This window comes from Apostichopus japonicus, chromosome 10 (genome assembly GCF_037975245.1).
Source record: "Apostichopus japonicus isolate 1M-3 chromosome 10, ASM3797524v1, whole genome shotgun sequence".
NCBI lineage: Eukaryota > Metazoa > Echinodermata > Holothuroidea > Aspidochirotida > Stichopodidae > Apostichopus > Apostichopus japonicus.
Genome location: NC_092570.1, coordinates 5672835 through 5688441, shown reverse-complemented (window position 1 = coordinate 5688441; position 15607 = coordinate 5672835). Strand labels below are relative to the sequence as shown.

The 15607-nt window shown below is 37.7% G+C and overlaps 1 protein-coding gene across 1 annotated transcript in view; it reads left to right on the top strand.

Annotated features, from left to right (window-relative positions):
• Positions 1-739: 739 nt before the first annotated feature.
• LOC139975156 (tyrosine-protein kinase RYK-like) overlaps positions 740-15607 on the top strand; it is a 35830-nt gene continuing 20962 nt past the window's right edge. Inside the window, exon 1 of the mRNA XM_071982810.1 lies at positions 740-986. Coding sequence (XP_071838911.1) covers positions 872-986 — 115 coding nt within the window. The 5' untranslated portion in view covers positions 740-871. The remainder of the gene's footprint in view (positions 987-15607) is intronic.

Below are 15607 nucleotides of genomic sequence, written 5' to 3'. Positions count from 1 at the left end.
TGACTAAAGGTATATGAATATACAAGAGGGCCCCAAAACCCAACGGGCCGTGAGCATTTACAGGCAAATTTTCTGTTTCGAGTCATGCCGTGGGAGGGTGTATCATACGGATAAGGGACTCAGATGGTATTAGATCCGCACATACAGGCAAGACCTAACCTACGGATACTTTATTACAGTTGGTGCAAGGTTGTTACATTGCATTAATTGAGAGAAATTGAGAAAGCTTCATTTATTTATAGACAAACATTTGGACGAAAAAAGGGAACCCTTCTCCCCAGGGTTGCCGAAACACATAGAAATGCCTAAGGCGGCGAATGTCAGGTCGATCTTCGGTGACAGTTATGTCCCAGGCACTTCTTCCTCCAGTTTTCATATATGCCACATTTTCCCACCCCTCCGCATTTTCCCAGGCCGCCAAATTGGCGGCTGTCGTCCCTGTCGTCAGACCTGAGATATATAGATCTCTACCACTATGTATCATATACGAATCCCCTACTAGTTGCACGGATTATCAACAAGTACTTTGTTTGAAAATTTCCCAATTTTTTGGAGATATTAGCAAGTAGCTTTTGCCAAAAATTATCAGAATCAGGATCAGCCGAGTTCCTTCATAAAGAGCTGTTCGACACGAGGAAGCAGTGTTGGGTTAATACCGATTCTTTTTTCTTTTATATAAAAGGTAGAGCGCCATCCCCAAATGGATTAAAGAGGCATCAGATGCAAAGAAACAACACCAGTGTTCTACATACGATAAGCTAGCTACTTGTCTAACTGTAGAGGACTTCATAGAACGTACGGCACTCATGTGTAACTTTTATTGTAGGAAAGCCTTTCCTCGGCAACACTGCTGGGCAATGCACACAAAACGATGGCAAAAATAGCCGCTGTTTGGACTATTTTAGCCTTAAGTTTGTCTAATGTGGTAAACGTTTTTGGGAGATTCAATCTTTATATTACAGAGGACGAAGTAAACCGATTAATTGGTGAGTAGTTTTGTTTGATTACAGGCTACCAAATTTCGGTAACTGACGTGAAGAAGCCAACGTTAGTTTAACTTTAGGCCCTAACTTAGGCTAGGCCCTGGCGGTAGGACTATTCAAGGAAGATAATAAAGTAGTAATAAACTATTGCAGTAATAGTAGGCCTAACTGAAATGTGGGCCATCTTTGGGACCAGGTTGCAGCATTTCAGCCTATTCAGGCCATGTTTCTACCGCATAAGGCCCTGTATACAACAGTAACCAAGCTAATTATTTGGTATTAATAAATTAGCTTTGAACAGGTACAGAATGGTCAGCTCATGTTTTGAACAGGTACAGTATGTTTTGCCCATGCATTGAAAGTGCCCAAACAAATTAGGCCATAAGTTAGGTCAAACACAAAACCTGTACCAGAAAGGCCCACACAAATTCTAGGCCGTATCAAGTTCCATTCATCACTGGTGGCTACTTTGGTGTGTGTTTTTAGGGTACCCCTAAGCTAGGCAATAATATCAAATCAAGCTGGGCAGATGCCAACGGGTGGTTAATGAGACTTGTTCCCACGATCTGAATGGTAGTTGCCATAGCCTAGGACCTAGGCGTAAGTTGGACTGTATAAACCAACGGTATATTTGATCTAGTCCAGAGGGATACCTACAGATACACTATACAGTAGGCCTAACTGTAGGACTAAGTAAGAGAGATTATATTCCATGATTCCAAATAAATCTGCCCAATGAAACGCTTGTTTTTGCCATGAATATGGTTACATCTTGCCATTAGTACGGCAACTATTCAGATCAGACTACAAATTAATTGCCACAGCTGGCAACAATTTAATTTTGATAATAAAAGTAGTTTCTTTCTTGTAAATAATACGTTGAAATATTCAGAACTGAGCGTGTTTCCTTTTAATAGATGAAAATGAGTTGCTAACATTATGTACAACTTTTGGAATGAGGAGGAGGAGCAAGGTAGGTGGAGGGGGAGGTGAGGGGGGGGATTGGAGATGGTGTATCTGCAGTTGGTTCAATGGCAGGTAGGCAAATGGGTACTACAGATTATGCACTTGTACCACAGAGTTTTCCGTATCAAGGTTAACTTTATAAGGCACTTCCATCGCAGAGAAATCACATTTCTTTCGCTTACATTCTTCTTTTGGAGGAAGGATATTGATCATTTCAGGTGTAATTTGAGGTGTGGTATCAAACTTTCATGAATGGTTATTGGTATCAATATTTTTTTCTTTTTCTAGGTCTTACAGGAAAGTTTATTTCTTTGTGATTCAGTGACATTGTTATCAAAGACAATAATCACTACTTTGCAAGCTGTTAAGTTCTACAACTCAGCACGATTAAAATGTTAAGTCGTGTAGATTTGGCCTGTATTCATCTGTTGTTGGATTTGAATCCATTCAAAGCTCATGACATCACTTAAAATTTGATTTACTATTTATCTGATGACATCTCTGAGAGAGTTGCAGAGGACATATTTTTCCCCAAACATTTTTCACCTCCCCTCTAAGAAGGCAGGGTTTCCCTGTGGTACTCAGTTTGTGAAGTGGTCGCCTCTCTCTTGTTTTGCAATCGCCTCACTAAAATATTACAAACATCGATTCGCCGTCTCATTGTTTCAGAGAAGAAATAAAAAATGCAATGATTATAATCCAACATTTTTAACCCATTGCCATCATGTGACATTTAAAAATAGGCTGTGCACATTAAATCATAGCAACAAATAAAATTTTTTCTGCATATTTTACATAGCATTTTTATCAAATTTATTGGTTGGATGATTGACATTTGGATGTTTGAACAAAATTTTCTGGGCGACCATGCCCCCAGATCCCCCCTCCCCTCCAGGTATGCTCATGCCCTCCAGTGTCACAAACCAGTAACCACCTCTCACACAAGAAATGTCATGGGAAACCCTTAATAGTATATGGATTGTTCAAAACATGTAAGTTACAGTAATTGTTACATGTAATTCAATACTATTTATACCCAACCTTTACTGTTTGTGTAAAACATGGTTTACTTGCAAACAACCAAACAACAAGAACATTAAAATAAAATGTTTTTGCTTTTCAAACAAAGTAAGGATCAAAATCTCTGTAGATCTGAAGGAAGCCATTGGGTCCACCCATCGGTACCCTGAAGTACCCACAGAGAACAAGGGATTCGTTATGTCATTGTTAAGTTCCAGCACAGCAAGGTTTTCTCTATTTGTTTCCGGTTCTGTTTACCGGGGTAATGACTATGGTGCGGGTAATGCTGTCAGTTACTATCTAGCAGGCAATGGCTCGCATGCATGCACTGTACCACAGTCGGCCTATGGTATGGTAAAATTGTGGCAAATCTTTATAACGTAAAGAGAAAAAGATTGACTTTAAATCATAAATTTTGAAGTACAAAAACAAGATACTGTGCATTTTGTTCAATTTGAGTCGGCACACAATATATGCCCATGCTCTTATACCAATAGTAGCCCTGGTTGAAATCAAAAGGACCCCAACCCTGTTATTCCTACAGACCATGTAATAGTCTGAAAAGTATGAAAACCCAAGGAATGTTACATTACAAGTCGCATTTACTTTTACAGTGGAATGACATCATTAATTTGTGTGATACGTAACTAACAATTGGCCAAAAAAATGTGTACTGTAGGGTGCCAGTGTGTCTTTGTGTGATCAAATGGGTAGGTTATTACTACAGTCAGCAATGTGCAGAGGTTCACAAATAATTAAACTGCTCCGTCTCAACAACTGTGACCAATCACTGGACAGTCATTTTGCATGTGATCTTTTAAAACAGAACAGTGTCTTCATGTGCACTCATCAGTCCTTCAGTGTGTGTGTGGGGGGGGGAGGGGGGTCAGTTGTAAGATCATGAATACTCATGACGATCCAAAACCGGGTTACGACGGTCAGGTTAAGTCGGGTCCTTGATCAGTCTCGACAACGTCTTACAGATTTATGTAATTTGAATAAATTGAATTAATTAAATTCTCTCCATTTGGTGTCTTTAAATTCATTGTGTGTAGAGTGGATTCAAATTTTGAACTTGTCAGAGTGTTTGTAATTAGATTCCCTCTAATGAGTAAGGTACATTAAATACATTCAGTGCACATGAAATCCAACACTTTCTGCAAATTTTACAAATGCAACCCAAGTGTTAATTATAAATACAGTAAAACTTGAGTATTAGGTATTCTGTTACAACAATTACCCTGTAAACCAATTTTTTTATCACCCGGTACTCTTGTCTCAAGATTGCTTCCAGTACTGTAGATCAGTTTTCTTGGATCGAAGAGAAAGCTAAGGATGAAAGTTCTTTCAGATTGCAAGCTGGAGATTTCTTTTAAGATGGCAAGACCCGAGCAATTGATGAGAAATAAGTCCCTGCAGTAACCCTCAGTGGGAAGGAGTGTACTAACTGGAAACTTCTAATTAACTTTGAAAGGTATACACAAGTGACAGGCTAGAAATTCAATCTGTGATTTATCATTAAAGCCAAAATGAGTGCGCACTTTAAAGTGGAAGAGTTTTAATTCTTGCAAATTGAATTTTAGTAACTTTTTTTAGCATTTCAGGGCACCAACGGCAAGTGTTATTGCCATCGCTGCCACTACAGCTTTCAGTACCCTTTCTGCCCTTAAAAATCCTGTAGTTTATGCAAAATTAACAAATGCCCTTCCTCCTTATGAATCAGGGTACAGCTGATACCCTCATAATGACCTCAGTCACATTAATATGAAATTTCATGGTTCTGTTGTCGTTTCTGTACTTTTTCTTAAATGGGGAAAAAATTCAAGGTTTGAAAATTGTTGTAAAACCATTTTAAAAGTTGAAACGTGGCTCTGGTGCCCCATGATCTCAGTGACACTTTGTCTTGCTCCGTACTGCAATCCTTTCTGTGCTGTGAGGGCTGAGACTCTTTCTACTGTATGAATGTACTGCAATGCTGAGTACTAAGTATCGTATGTTCAAAATCCATGTTGAAGCAACATGTAGCGGGTAAGAGCTAGCATTGCAAATTGATTTTTTTTTTTTCTTTTCCGTTTATGATCACCATATCCAAATTTCTTCAGATTTGTGTTTAACAGATAAACAAATAGTTTTTGACTTAAGGTTATCAGTGTTACTCTCAAAAACATGCCAAGAGTGATAAGAAAAAAAGGGTCATATTGAGGACTACACTCCCCTTGCTACCTCTTGTGCAAAAATTTTCACTGATAAGCTTTCATTATCTTTGAAAATAATTTTATGCTGCTTGTACAGTAAAACAAAGGGATACTTGCTCTCTGGGAAACCTCTAACAAAATAGTTATTTACAGTACCATTTGGGGGGGGGGGGGGGTGGGAGGGGGAGGGGCAAGAATCATAACTTGTTTTAGAAATTCCCAAACATATTTAGTAGTATTTAAAGCATCAGGCCTAGAATTTCACTTTTTGTAGCTAATCCTTAACAAATCTACAGGGCATAATCAAACTCTCTCTGGTATTTTCCTGAATTAATGTCTGTTTTAACGTCTGTTTTACTACTGTACAGGGTTTTCAGACCAGCCAACTAATATTTGCTGATAATAAGCAGTAATACAGTCAGGGCTTATTTTTTGGTACAGAAATCATGCAATTTCTTTGACTGATGATCAATTGCTATTCACCAGCATACCATGTGACTATGTTCTTAATGTCTGCTGGCAGTAAACTGCCAGTGCCTATAGTATCATTTCTACTGGCAAAACGGCAAAATCCACCAACATTTAGCCAGTAAATAACCAAAGTTTCAAGGCCCAAGGGATGAATGCAGATGATCGTGAACAGTTTCTCGTTCTTGAAGGTTATCTGTTTATGTCTCCTTGAATGTATACTGCCTTTGTGTTAAAGTTCACTGTAGCATGTAGCTTCAATTAGCAGTTTCTGGAAACTCCCTGGGTCGGGGCTGAATATTGACTATAATTGTCATGGACACATTTAACTAGCTACTTTCAGTAGCAAAATAAATATTAAATATGTTATTAAATGATTTCACTTTCAACAATTGTGCAGCTTCTATTTGTACCAGGAAGCAGCACTCTTTGAAAGTGTCTGCCATGTATTATGTTGTACTGTGTATTAACTATTCATATCAATCATTGAACCCACCACCCTACCGTACATACGGCCAATAGTGATGCATTTATTAGCGTGCCACCGTCATTACTGTACAGTGTTAACTGTACCTTCCTCTCTCTCCACATCTCACTCTCTCTCTATCACTGATGATAAAGTACTATTCTACTATCTCATCAATTGCAAAGAATACTAATTCCAAAGATTCCATGGGAAGGTGAACCCAGCCAATAAAATACCATCTCTGTTGTTAACTCTGACCTCACTGCAATGAATACCTTAGCCTCAATTACAGTACATTCTTCTTGATTGGTGGCTGGCTTAAAGGGATATACATACATATACGTAAGACACAGGCCGAGCAAGTAATTATCAAGCAGGAAACAATTCATCCTGATCGCATCACAGACATGCTACCGTACGCAGAAAAGGTCAAATTTAAAACACAAGTCCAAAGTGCTCAGTGTTGTTACAGACCATAGTATTTTTTGTATTTATTAGAAATAAAATATCTAGATACTTCAAAAGTGTTACACAAAATCTGAAGGTTAAATTGGGCTGTCTTGGCTTTGTAATGAAACACATAAATTGATGTAGGTAGCAATTTAATGACATGTTATATTGACCCCTCAGTTTGAGTTCATTTGGTTTATTTGTTTTTCTACAACAAGATGACATATATTCATATATACAGTACATGATGATTACATACAAGCAGTACAAAATAGCTATGGAAGGAAGTGTTGTAGGAAACTATCAGGATTTAATAACAAAGAATAGCAAATAAAGGAAGGAGAAAAAATAAACAGGAAATAGAAAACATTGACATATTGTGTGTAATTCTAAATTCACACATTTAAGCTTCTAATTGCTAAAAAAAAATAATGGAATAATTTTCTTGTAGATTCTTACCTCAACACTTTTCCAGAGACATTATGGAGAAAATGATCGGGCCATTTAGACCATTAAACTGTGTTTGTTTATCTTTTTCTTTTTTCATCTTTCTGGTTCTGTTTTCTTTGTGCAGACCAAAAGGAAATTTGATGGTTGGTACAAAAAGGGAGTTGAACAATTTTCTAATCATCTACTAAAGGTATTGTTTTAGCAAATTTGAGGGAATTTTTCCTTTTCCCCCTCATTATTGCACAAACCTACTTGGCATTTCAAAGCTCTCAGTTTGGTAAGAATTTGCAAATGCTTTAAGAAAGTGAATATATCACATGCTGTATATAAAATCATCTTGGGTCAATTGTTTTACAGTCATACCGCTTTCAGTTCCTCGTCCCTCTAAATTGCTTTTCCAGATATCTTTTGTCTTATCTCCGAGAGTAATATCTTCAGTTGGTCTCTCATGTCATGAATTTAAAGTAAGTCTGTAGTCTAGTCCTGCATTTTCAATGTATGACATCATTGCAGTTTGGGGTTACAGGACTAAGTAAAGTATGGTGCAATTTCTTCAAATCCGAATTTGAAGGGACAGTTTTTCTGACTCTTGGGGAGATATCGCACTCAAAAGGAACCGTTTGATCAGAAGCCATCGATCCTACTGTTGTAGTTTAGGCTTACAGTTGTGGCATTTGATCAACCTTTCTTTTCTCAAACAATGAGCTATCGTGGTCTCTTCCGTCTTTTGTCGTGTGGTTTCCATTTCTAAACAGCTTTCTCAAATCCGCAGATTGCATTATAGTCGCTAACAAATACTGCCTTTCGGAGGGAGAAATAACTGAACAAACACTAGTCAATTTGATCGTGATTTTCTTTCCAGATATTTGCCTAAATTTTGACTTTGAATGTGGGCATGACTCCAACTCTGCTTCGACTATGTCAAGTGCATGGTTTTCACCACATATATACCGTAATGCTGTGAAATCGAACGCTTCTGCAATCGAATGGTGCTCTGTAAAATTCTGGAAGTGGCCACTCAGGAAATGGGTCATCACTGCATCAAAGCAGTATATATATAATTTGTTTATGTGTTCAAGGTGTGCAACAATGTTCAGGCAGTAATCTAGCATCAGAAATTATATTAAATAATTCAGGTTAAATATATTAAATTTGAAGGTTTTTGACAACCGTCTTGTTACCTTTGATTTTCAGTCAGTAATGATCGGGGAGGCGGCATTCTTACAAGAATCAACTTTAAAAAGGATGGTCAGTGATCTACAGTATTGTACTTTAGTGCAAACTGATCTACAAACTAGTAAAATTGTGATAAAACTGGCAGGTTTTGAGATTATTAATCTTTCTTTTCTTCTAAGAGGTGTGGTGGAGGGGGATGATAGGGGTGGGGGGCGGAGAGTACGGTATGTGGAAAGGAGGGAATGGATTGTAGGAGGGGAACGTAAGCTTTAAATTGAAAACAAATTTGAAGGCTGTTACAGTAACTTTAATGCAGATCTTGCAGTGATTTCATGCTAATGTGTCGATCACAAACTCTATCATACAGTAGTTGAGTCCAATGCCGTTTCAAGTTTGGGTGCATAATTATAGGCCTGTCTGTCTTAATGTCTGTATACCATTCCTTACACACACTCATTGACTACGGTTGGTTAGACTCCCACTCCTGTAGTTCTTTGATTTGATTTTCAACTTGCCAGTCCTGCAATGAATATTGATTTTAGTACTGCTAGTTTTAGTCATTTCTGTGCTTAGCAATGAAGCAGTAGGCATGCAGTCTTTCTTGACCAATACAAGGCCAAGCATTCTTGTACGAAATGGACAGGATAGGCATAAATGTCAAAATGTAACAGCCATGATTCAAAGAGAAAAAAGATGGTACAGAAATTTTAATTGCATCTGTTACAAGGAGTGATTTATGTTGTTGAAGGTCATACCAGTCACAATGAAGAGCCTCTGACTTTCGATTGCAGATATATTTGCTATAAATAATATTTTGTAAGATAGTTAACAATGTCTAGTCACCTGAAGGCCTACAGCAGAATTGCTACCATCCCCAGCAAATTTACAAGTCAAGTTGATTTTTATGTCAGACATCAACAGGTAAAAAAAAATGGTGAATTTGGTGAAAAGTGTGGTTCACAACTTCTTTGGATATTATATCACAAGAAGAAAGCTTGACATGCTGTAAAGTACGATAAAAGTGGTGTGAAAAATTGGCTGATATGGGGAAAAGAGGATTTGGCTTGAAAGTTTGTTTGTGTCCCTCCAAGTATTAGACCCAGTATCAGATACATTATAGTGGCTGTCTGAAAATATTGGCTACAGGGAGTGGGTAGGGGAGTGGGGGGGGGGTTAGTTATCATCCCACTTGTCTTCCATACCACCATTTACATCCTTGGAATTTCATTTATAAAAAAACTTGACTTTATTGTACTTGATTTTATGAATGGTTTGTCGCTATTTACTCTAAACTCCAATATGTGCTGTTATAGTATACCTTGAATACAGATATATTGAACTATAAATTAAACATTTCTAAGATACTCTCTAGTTTTCTTGTACATGTATGTGATTATTATTAAAATAAACATTAGTCTGGATGACGAAATGTTTGAAGCTCAAATCATTTTCATAAATAGATAGCTCCTTTAGCTTCATTATGTAAGGAAAATATCTACCGTAGGATCCTAGGAGGGTATCCTAATGTGATCAATTGTTTATTTTAAAAGCAACCAAACCCATAAAAGCTGCCAGGGCAAATTTTTAAGGTTTTTGTCAGTTTGTCCCTGGGACAACCACTCCTTACAGTTTTGTTGTTCGGAACAACAAATTTGGTTGCCCCTAAAAATGTATGAAAACAACAATGACCAATAATGCACACTGTTGGAGAGAGGTGCAGGTTTGATCTGTTTATAGCTCCATGGTTTGATGAATAGAACACCAACTTTGGGGGTGATACCAGTCCAATTAATCATTTTACCTTTTTGGAGGTATTTAGTTACAATTCAAGCTGAATTTCATGTAAACGACTAGTCGTCCGTCCACCAGACAACCTCCACAGTAGACATTTTGGTAGTCTCGGATGACCGGATTACCTCCATTAACAAATTTACCCTGGTTACTTTAAATATTACCATGGTATATCTCGCTGTCAGTTCGTACCTTGTCGCTGTTTCTCGTGCGTATTTCACCGATACAGGCTACAGCAAGAATTGCCTGGTCATAAGAATTAAAACTGTCTCACGCTTGATGAGGGAGGTGAATAGACTTAGTCGGTCTGCCAAAGCAATATATGCTTGGATGGAAGTAGGAATGCTCTTTCTGCAGCCTGGAAATCAGATTAGTGTGTGGCCAAAGATCAATAGACTTCGGAATAAAAGATCGAATTGTTAGAAGGTTTACTACGGACGGACGGATGGAGGGGGAAAAAGATGTGGATTAAGAAAGGTGAAGGGACTGTACATACATGATTGTCTTTATTCATTAAGGTAGACTGAAGTGACCTCGAAATTTATCAATTTCAGACAAGTGCACAGTTGCCTTAAATTAAACCCTGAAAAGATTTGACATTTTTCTGTGATACACTGTATGAGTACACTGTATACAGTACAGTTAAGTTCAGTACAGTACAGTACATACAGTACAGTGCTCATGAGCTGCTGTGGATATCCGTTAAGCCAGCTCAAAAATCCGCATTTGGCTGTTGTTAAATGTTTTGAGATGCCAGGTACAGAAATATTTCTTTTGTACAGATTCGTTATAAATATTCTATATACAGTATACATATTTTTGTTACTTGCTGCCATACTGTAGCAGTTTGAGATTGTTAATTAGTCAAGACAGAATTTGCCTCTATACCACAGAGAATAAGTAAGGGTTTAATTAATGCCTCAGGCAAGTTTGAAGGGCTGTGTGTGATGGTTTGTGTTTCACCTTAAACGTAGTACGGTATTATGTTGTGGTACGTAAGGGCTGTTAGCAATCTTCAGTGAGAGTGAGTACGTTGAATAAGAGTGAGAACTTCCCTACAACTTGGGATTTTGTCTAAGAAAATAACAATGCTGCGATATCCATAAGGAATTGTATACAATAAGACAAGTCAATTGGTTTACAGGTTAGAAAATAATAATGTGGAAGTAAGAGCATAGATTATCTTCTTTATTTTGCCGGCTCACCGAGGGGATGGGGGAAGGTATAAAGCGGAGGGGGCAGGGGATAAGGCGGAGGGGGCAGGGGATAAGGGGGAGGGGCAGGGCAAAAGGGTGGAGCGTTATAAGTCTGGTCTCATACTGCATGAGTGAATATAACATGATGGAACTTGATCATCATGATGTGGGAAATTGTGGGTAGTCTCAGCATGGTTTCGCCAGGTTTAATTCGAGTGGACTTCCGGCGGGGAAACCCAACATGTGGCATTTCCCTGCATGGCAGTCTGCAGTGTGAAGCAGTTCACAACTACAGTAAGACTCCAGATTTAACATTATTTATCCAGAAAATTTGTCTTCATGTGGGTTTATCAGTCTTCGGTGTGCAGGGGAAGGGGGGGGTCAGTTATAAGGTACAGAAAATAACAGATAGGTCACAGTGGTTCCTCCCCTAAAAACAACCTTGTACGACGGTACCATACATCATTTAAAAGTTGGAAACATCTATCTCGTGTGAGTAAATTCCTATGAATTTTAACGTAAATTGTTCAAGCGTTTTAAATCAATAAAAGCCTCGAATCAAATTCAATCTCATAATTTGTACTATTTTGAATTACAATCAGAATTTATCTGATTATTATGTCCACTCACTGCACAGTTTTTACTCAACACCGAAAAGTTCATAATTCCTCTCCTGTTTGGACGAGTTTATTTCCCTCTTCACTTTGAAGTCGATTATGAGTTTGGTTTTTTGCGTCTTCAGAGGCATGAATTGGGTCATCAGTAATTATTTGCCTAGTCTTAACGCTTCCTCAAATTTAAAGGAAAACCTTTGAGTCTGAAGGCATTTTTTTTAGCTTTGGTGACTCATTGCTCTGAACACCCCATTAACCACAGTCCCTGATTCACAGATTTTATGATTTAAAGGAGGCCGCTGAAAATTGAAATTATTCAAATATAATAAATTTGTCTCCATTTTTGGCATGTACATTTTGTAATTTCAAGGTCACAATCACCTCTTGGCATAGTAGTGAATCATGTCAATGTTTACTCTGCTGGTTTAAGTGTAATATTTGAACAATTTTATTCAATGTCCCAAATTTTGGCAAGGATTCAATCGCAGTTAAACAATTTTTTTTTTATAGTTGTCATATTTACTTGGTGAGATATTTGCATATATAATTGACCAAAATGAGTTCATCAACAGAACTAACGAGGAGATTCCGTAGTTGGCAAACGAGATCAAATTCTTTCTTCAAATTGTTTCTTCCACAAGACGGACTTTAAATGCGAAGAACGCTTTCGGGAGAGAACCGCAGCTTCCCTCGTTAGCGTCTCGAACACTTCATTAAGCTTTTCGAATTCATTATTGAGTTTGTCGTAGAGGTTGATGGGATCAATACGAAGGGAAGGAAGGACATGTATGAACTGTTAATGTAAACAGTGTCCTTTCTTATTAAAGTTATGAAGAATTTGAGACTTGCATCAATTGGTTTCATCATGAGGAGGGGTAGTCTAAATTAGAAGGAGGAGGAGGGATAGAGGGAGGTTGTCATTTTTATTCATATTCATTAGTACTGTTTCCAACTTTTCTGGTTTTTTTTTAAATAGAAAAGTTGCATAGACATCATTAATAATTTAAATTGCTGAATTTATTGTTTTGTATTGACATTGATGAATGAAATGGGGAAGAATTTGTTTTTGGTGTAATACCCTGTAGAGTACACTACTGCACAAACATATATCTAATTTACTGCCCCCCTGTCTTACCTGTCTTGATTCTACTATTGCTCTTTCCCATCTAGCCTACTAACTGGTAACATTTGAGCACTGCCCCCCCCCTTGACCCTCCTTTTGGGGCAACACCTCTCCATTTTGGATCTACCATTCGCGAAATGAAGAAGCCTTTACTCTGGTGATGGTTTCCTTTGTTCAAGAAACAAATAAAAATAAAAGTACCGTATATATATATAATTTCAGTATTTTCAGAATTTTATAAGTAACAAGAAAAACTAAGTTGAATATACTTATATATCAGAGGTTCAGGGATATTAAAATATGTGTAGCCTGCCAATAGGTATCATGCTTTAAACTCTCTTGTCACAAAGAACTATTTATGATTGACTTTATGGATGTCTTTACTACTCTACAAGGCAGTGAATGGCTCTCTCTCTTTCTCTCCTGGTGTTGTGGTATATATATTGTACATTATCTCCACACAGCATCTGTAGTAGTGCTATACTATACTGCTAATTTTTAATGGTCTTCTCCTGGCTGGCCAGAGGTTACATATGTGTTTCCATCTAGGCCTCCTAGTTGGAATTCCTGACATGAGCTCTGTTGTCAGGGTTTGAACTACCAAAGGTGGGATTTATTGTGTAGAGATGAGAAGGTTAATTCTTGGCAGCATTCTCCTTTCTATAAAGGAGAATAGGTAAAAACTGCTCCCACTGGTAATTAGCAGTGCCAGTGCTTTGGTGTGTGCTGAAGTGTAAAGACAGAGATTTGGGGGGAAGAGCTGAGAGTGTTGGCTTGGATTTATTGGTTTTAAGAAATGTAGTAAATGCCTCTCAGCAATGAGAGATAGAGATAGAGAGAGAAAAGCCTGAAAGTGAACAGGTCAGAGTAATTATTATGAAGAAAAGCAGGCCACAGTGAGTAAATGTAGGGTACAGTATACAGGTCATATGTCATTCAGGCTTCTTAATTAAATAACTCTGTAAATTTAATGTTTTTGAATGAATCAATTCAAGGAAAAACTGAAGGACATTAGAGGTCCGTTTAAAGGGAAATTCTGGTGGCAGGCAATGAAACATTTGTTATGAAGAGAACAAAATATTCCACACTGATAGTAGAAAACCCATCTCATTCTGTTTCCTTACAAGAGAGATAGTTGATTGAGTGTATTACTGTACCTATTGTGACTGGCCAAAGGACAGTAACCCTTGAGTCTTCCAGGACGTGGATCTCAGTGGGTGGTCTGTGATGTCATCACAGTAGGGATCTGTGATGTCATCACAGTAGAGGATCTGTGACATCACAGTAGGGGGTCTGTGATGTCATCACAGTAGAGGATCTGTGACATCACAGTAGGGGATCTGTGATGTCATCACAGTAGGGGATATGTGATGACATCACAGTAGGGGTCTGTGATGTCATCACAGTAGGCCGTCTGTGATGTCACGACTGTGGATGTTCTGTAAAAGCTTTACTTTTCTATTTTCTTGTCGAATGATGCGTGAAATGGTGATGCATATTTGGAATGTTTGTTTATGTGTCAAATTTCTCTATATTCAGAATTTTCATCGAAATCATGCAACTTATTTCTCTCTTAAAATCATGTTCTCTCTGTGCATTTGTGTTAAATATTACAGAGAAAAAGCAAAGACTGTACAGCTCAATGATCGCCATGGTGATATCATTCATTCCACTGTTGCCAGATGCATTCATAAAATATCAGAATATTATTAGAAAAAAGTCAATACCTTCCCGCAGTACCAAATTGCTGTGAGGATGTGGTTTTGTGGTCGACTGCAGCCACAGAAATATCCATGTAATGTCCTGCTGTAATGTTAATTTTGACTGCGACACCATGTCGGTCATCTGGATGAAAATGCTGTAAATTTGCAGTCGCTTGAGTTAGTAACACCTCGTGAAGCTGTGTGCACTGTGGAATCAGTTAACATTGTAACATTTGTGTGCTTATTATGTTACACTTTTAATTATGCAGTGCATGAACAGTCTGAGCACTAATGTTTGGTTACTGAATGATCTGTACCCATGGGAGTTATTAGTTCTAAGTGTATTGACTACCCTTTTATACTTGATCAAGCAGTTTTAACCAGTCACCACTTGCATTTCAAACATGAGACGTGTGATGAGTAGATGGAGAGGCCATCACAAAAACTTGAACAAGTGACTCAGCCACTTGGGAAATTAATGAAGGTAACATACATCTCAAAGTATAATTTTACATTCAATAAAACATTAGTTATTTGGGAAACTTTTGCCTCTGATTTATTCAAAACATTAAGAAGCTGTTGGGTGTGATGTTTTCTTTTGGAGTCCATATTTGTGTATGTTTGTGTGTGTGGGTATCTGTGTGTGTGTGTGATGCCTTGGATTTTAATCTCTCTAACTCAGAATGTACATGATGATTTAACATGGTACTTGATATGTGGATCCACCTAAGTATCGAGTTCAAGAACACTCTTAGAATTGGTCCTGTCAAAGAAACGGATGTGGTATGAAAAAAGATTTTCCTTGACCTTCCTTGACCTACCTAGACTGTTTATTCAAGTATCAACTGACCAGTATCTATATTTAATTAATTAAAATGTTATAACTTTCTCCTGCAACTGTTTGTCCCTTGGGTATGAGTCCAAAACCAATCTCTCTGGCTAGTTCTAAGTGGATGCAATATTTTATAACTTTTTAAAGTACACTTGTATTTTGTTGTATTGTTAA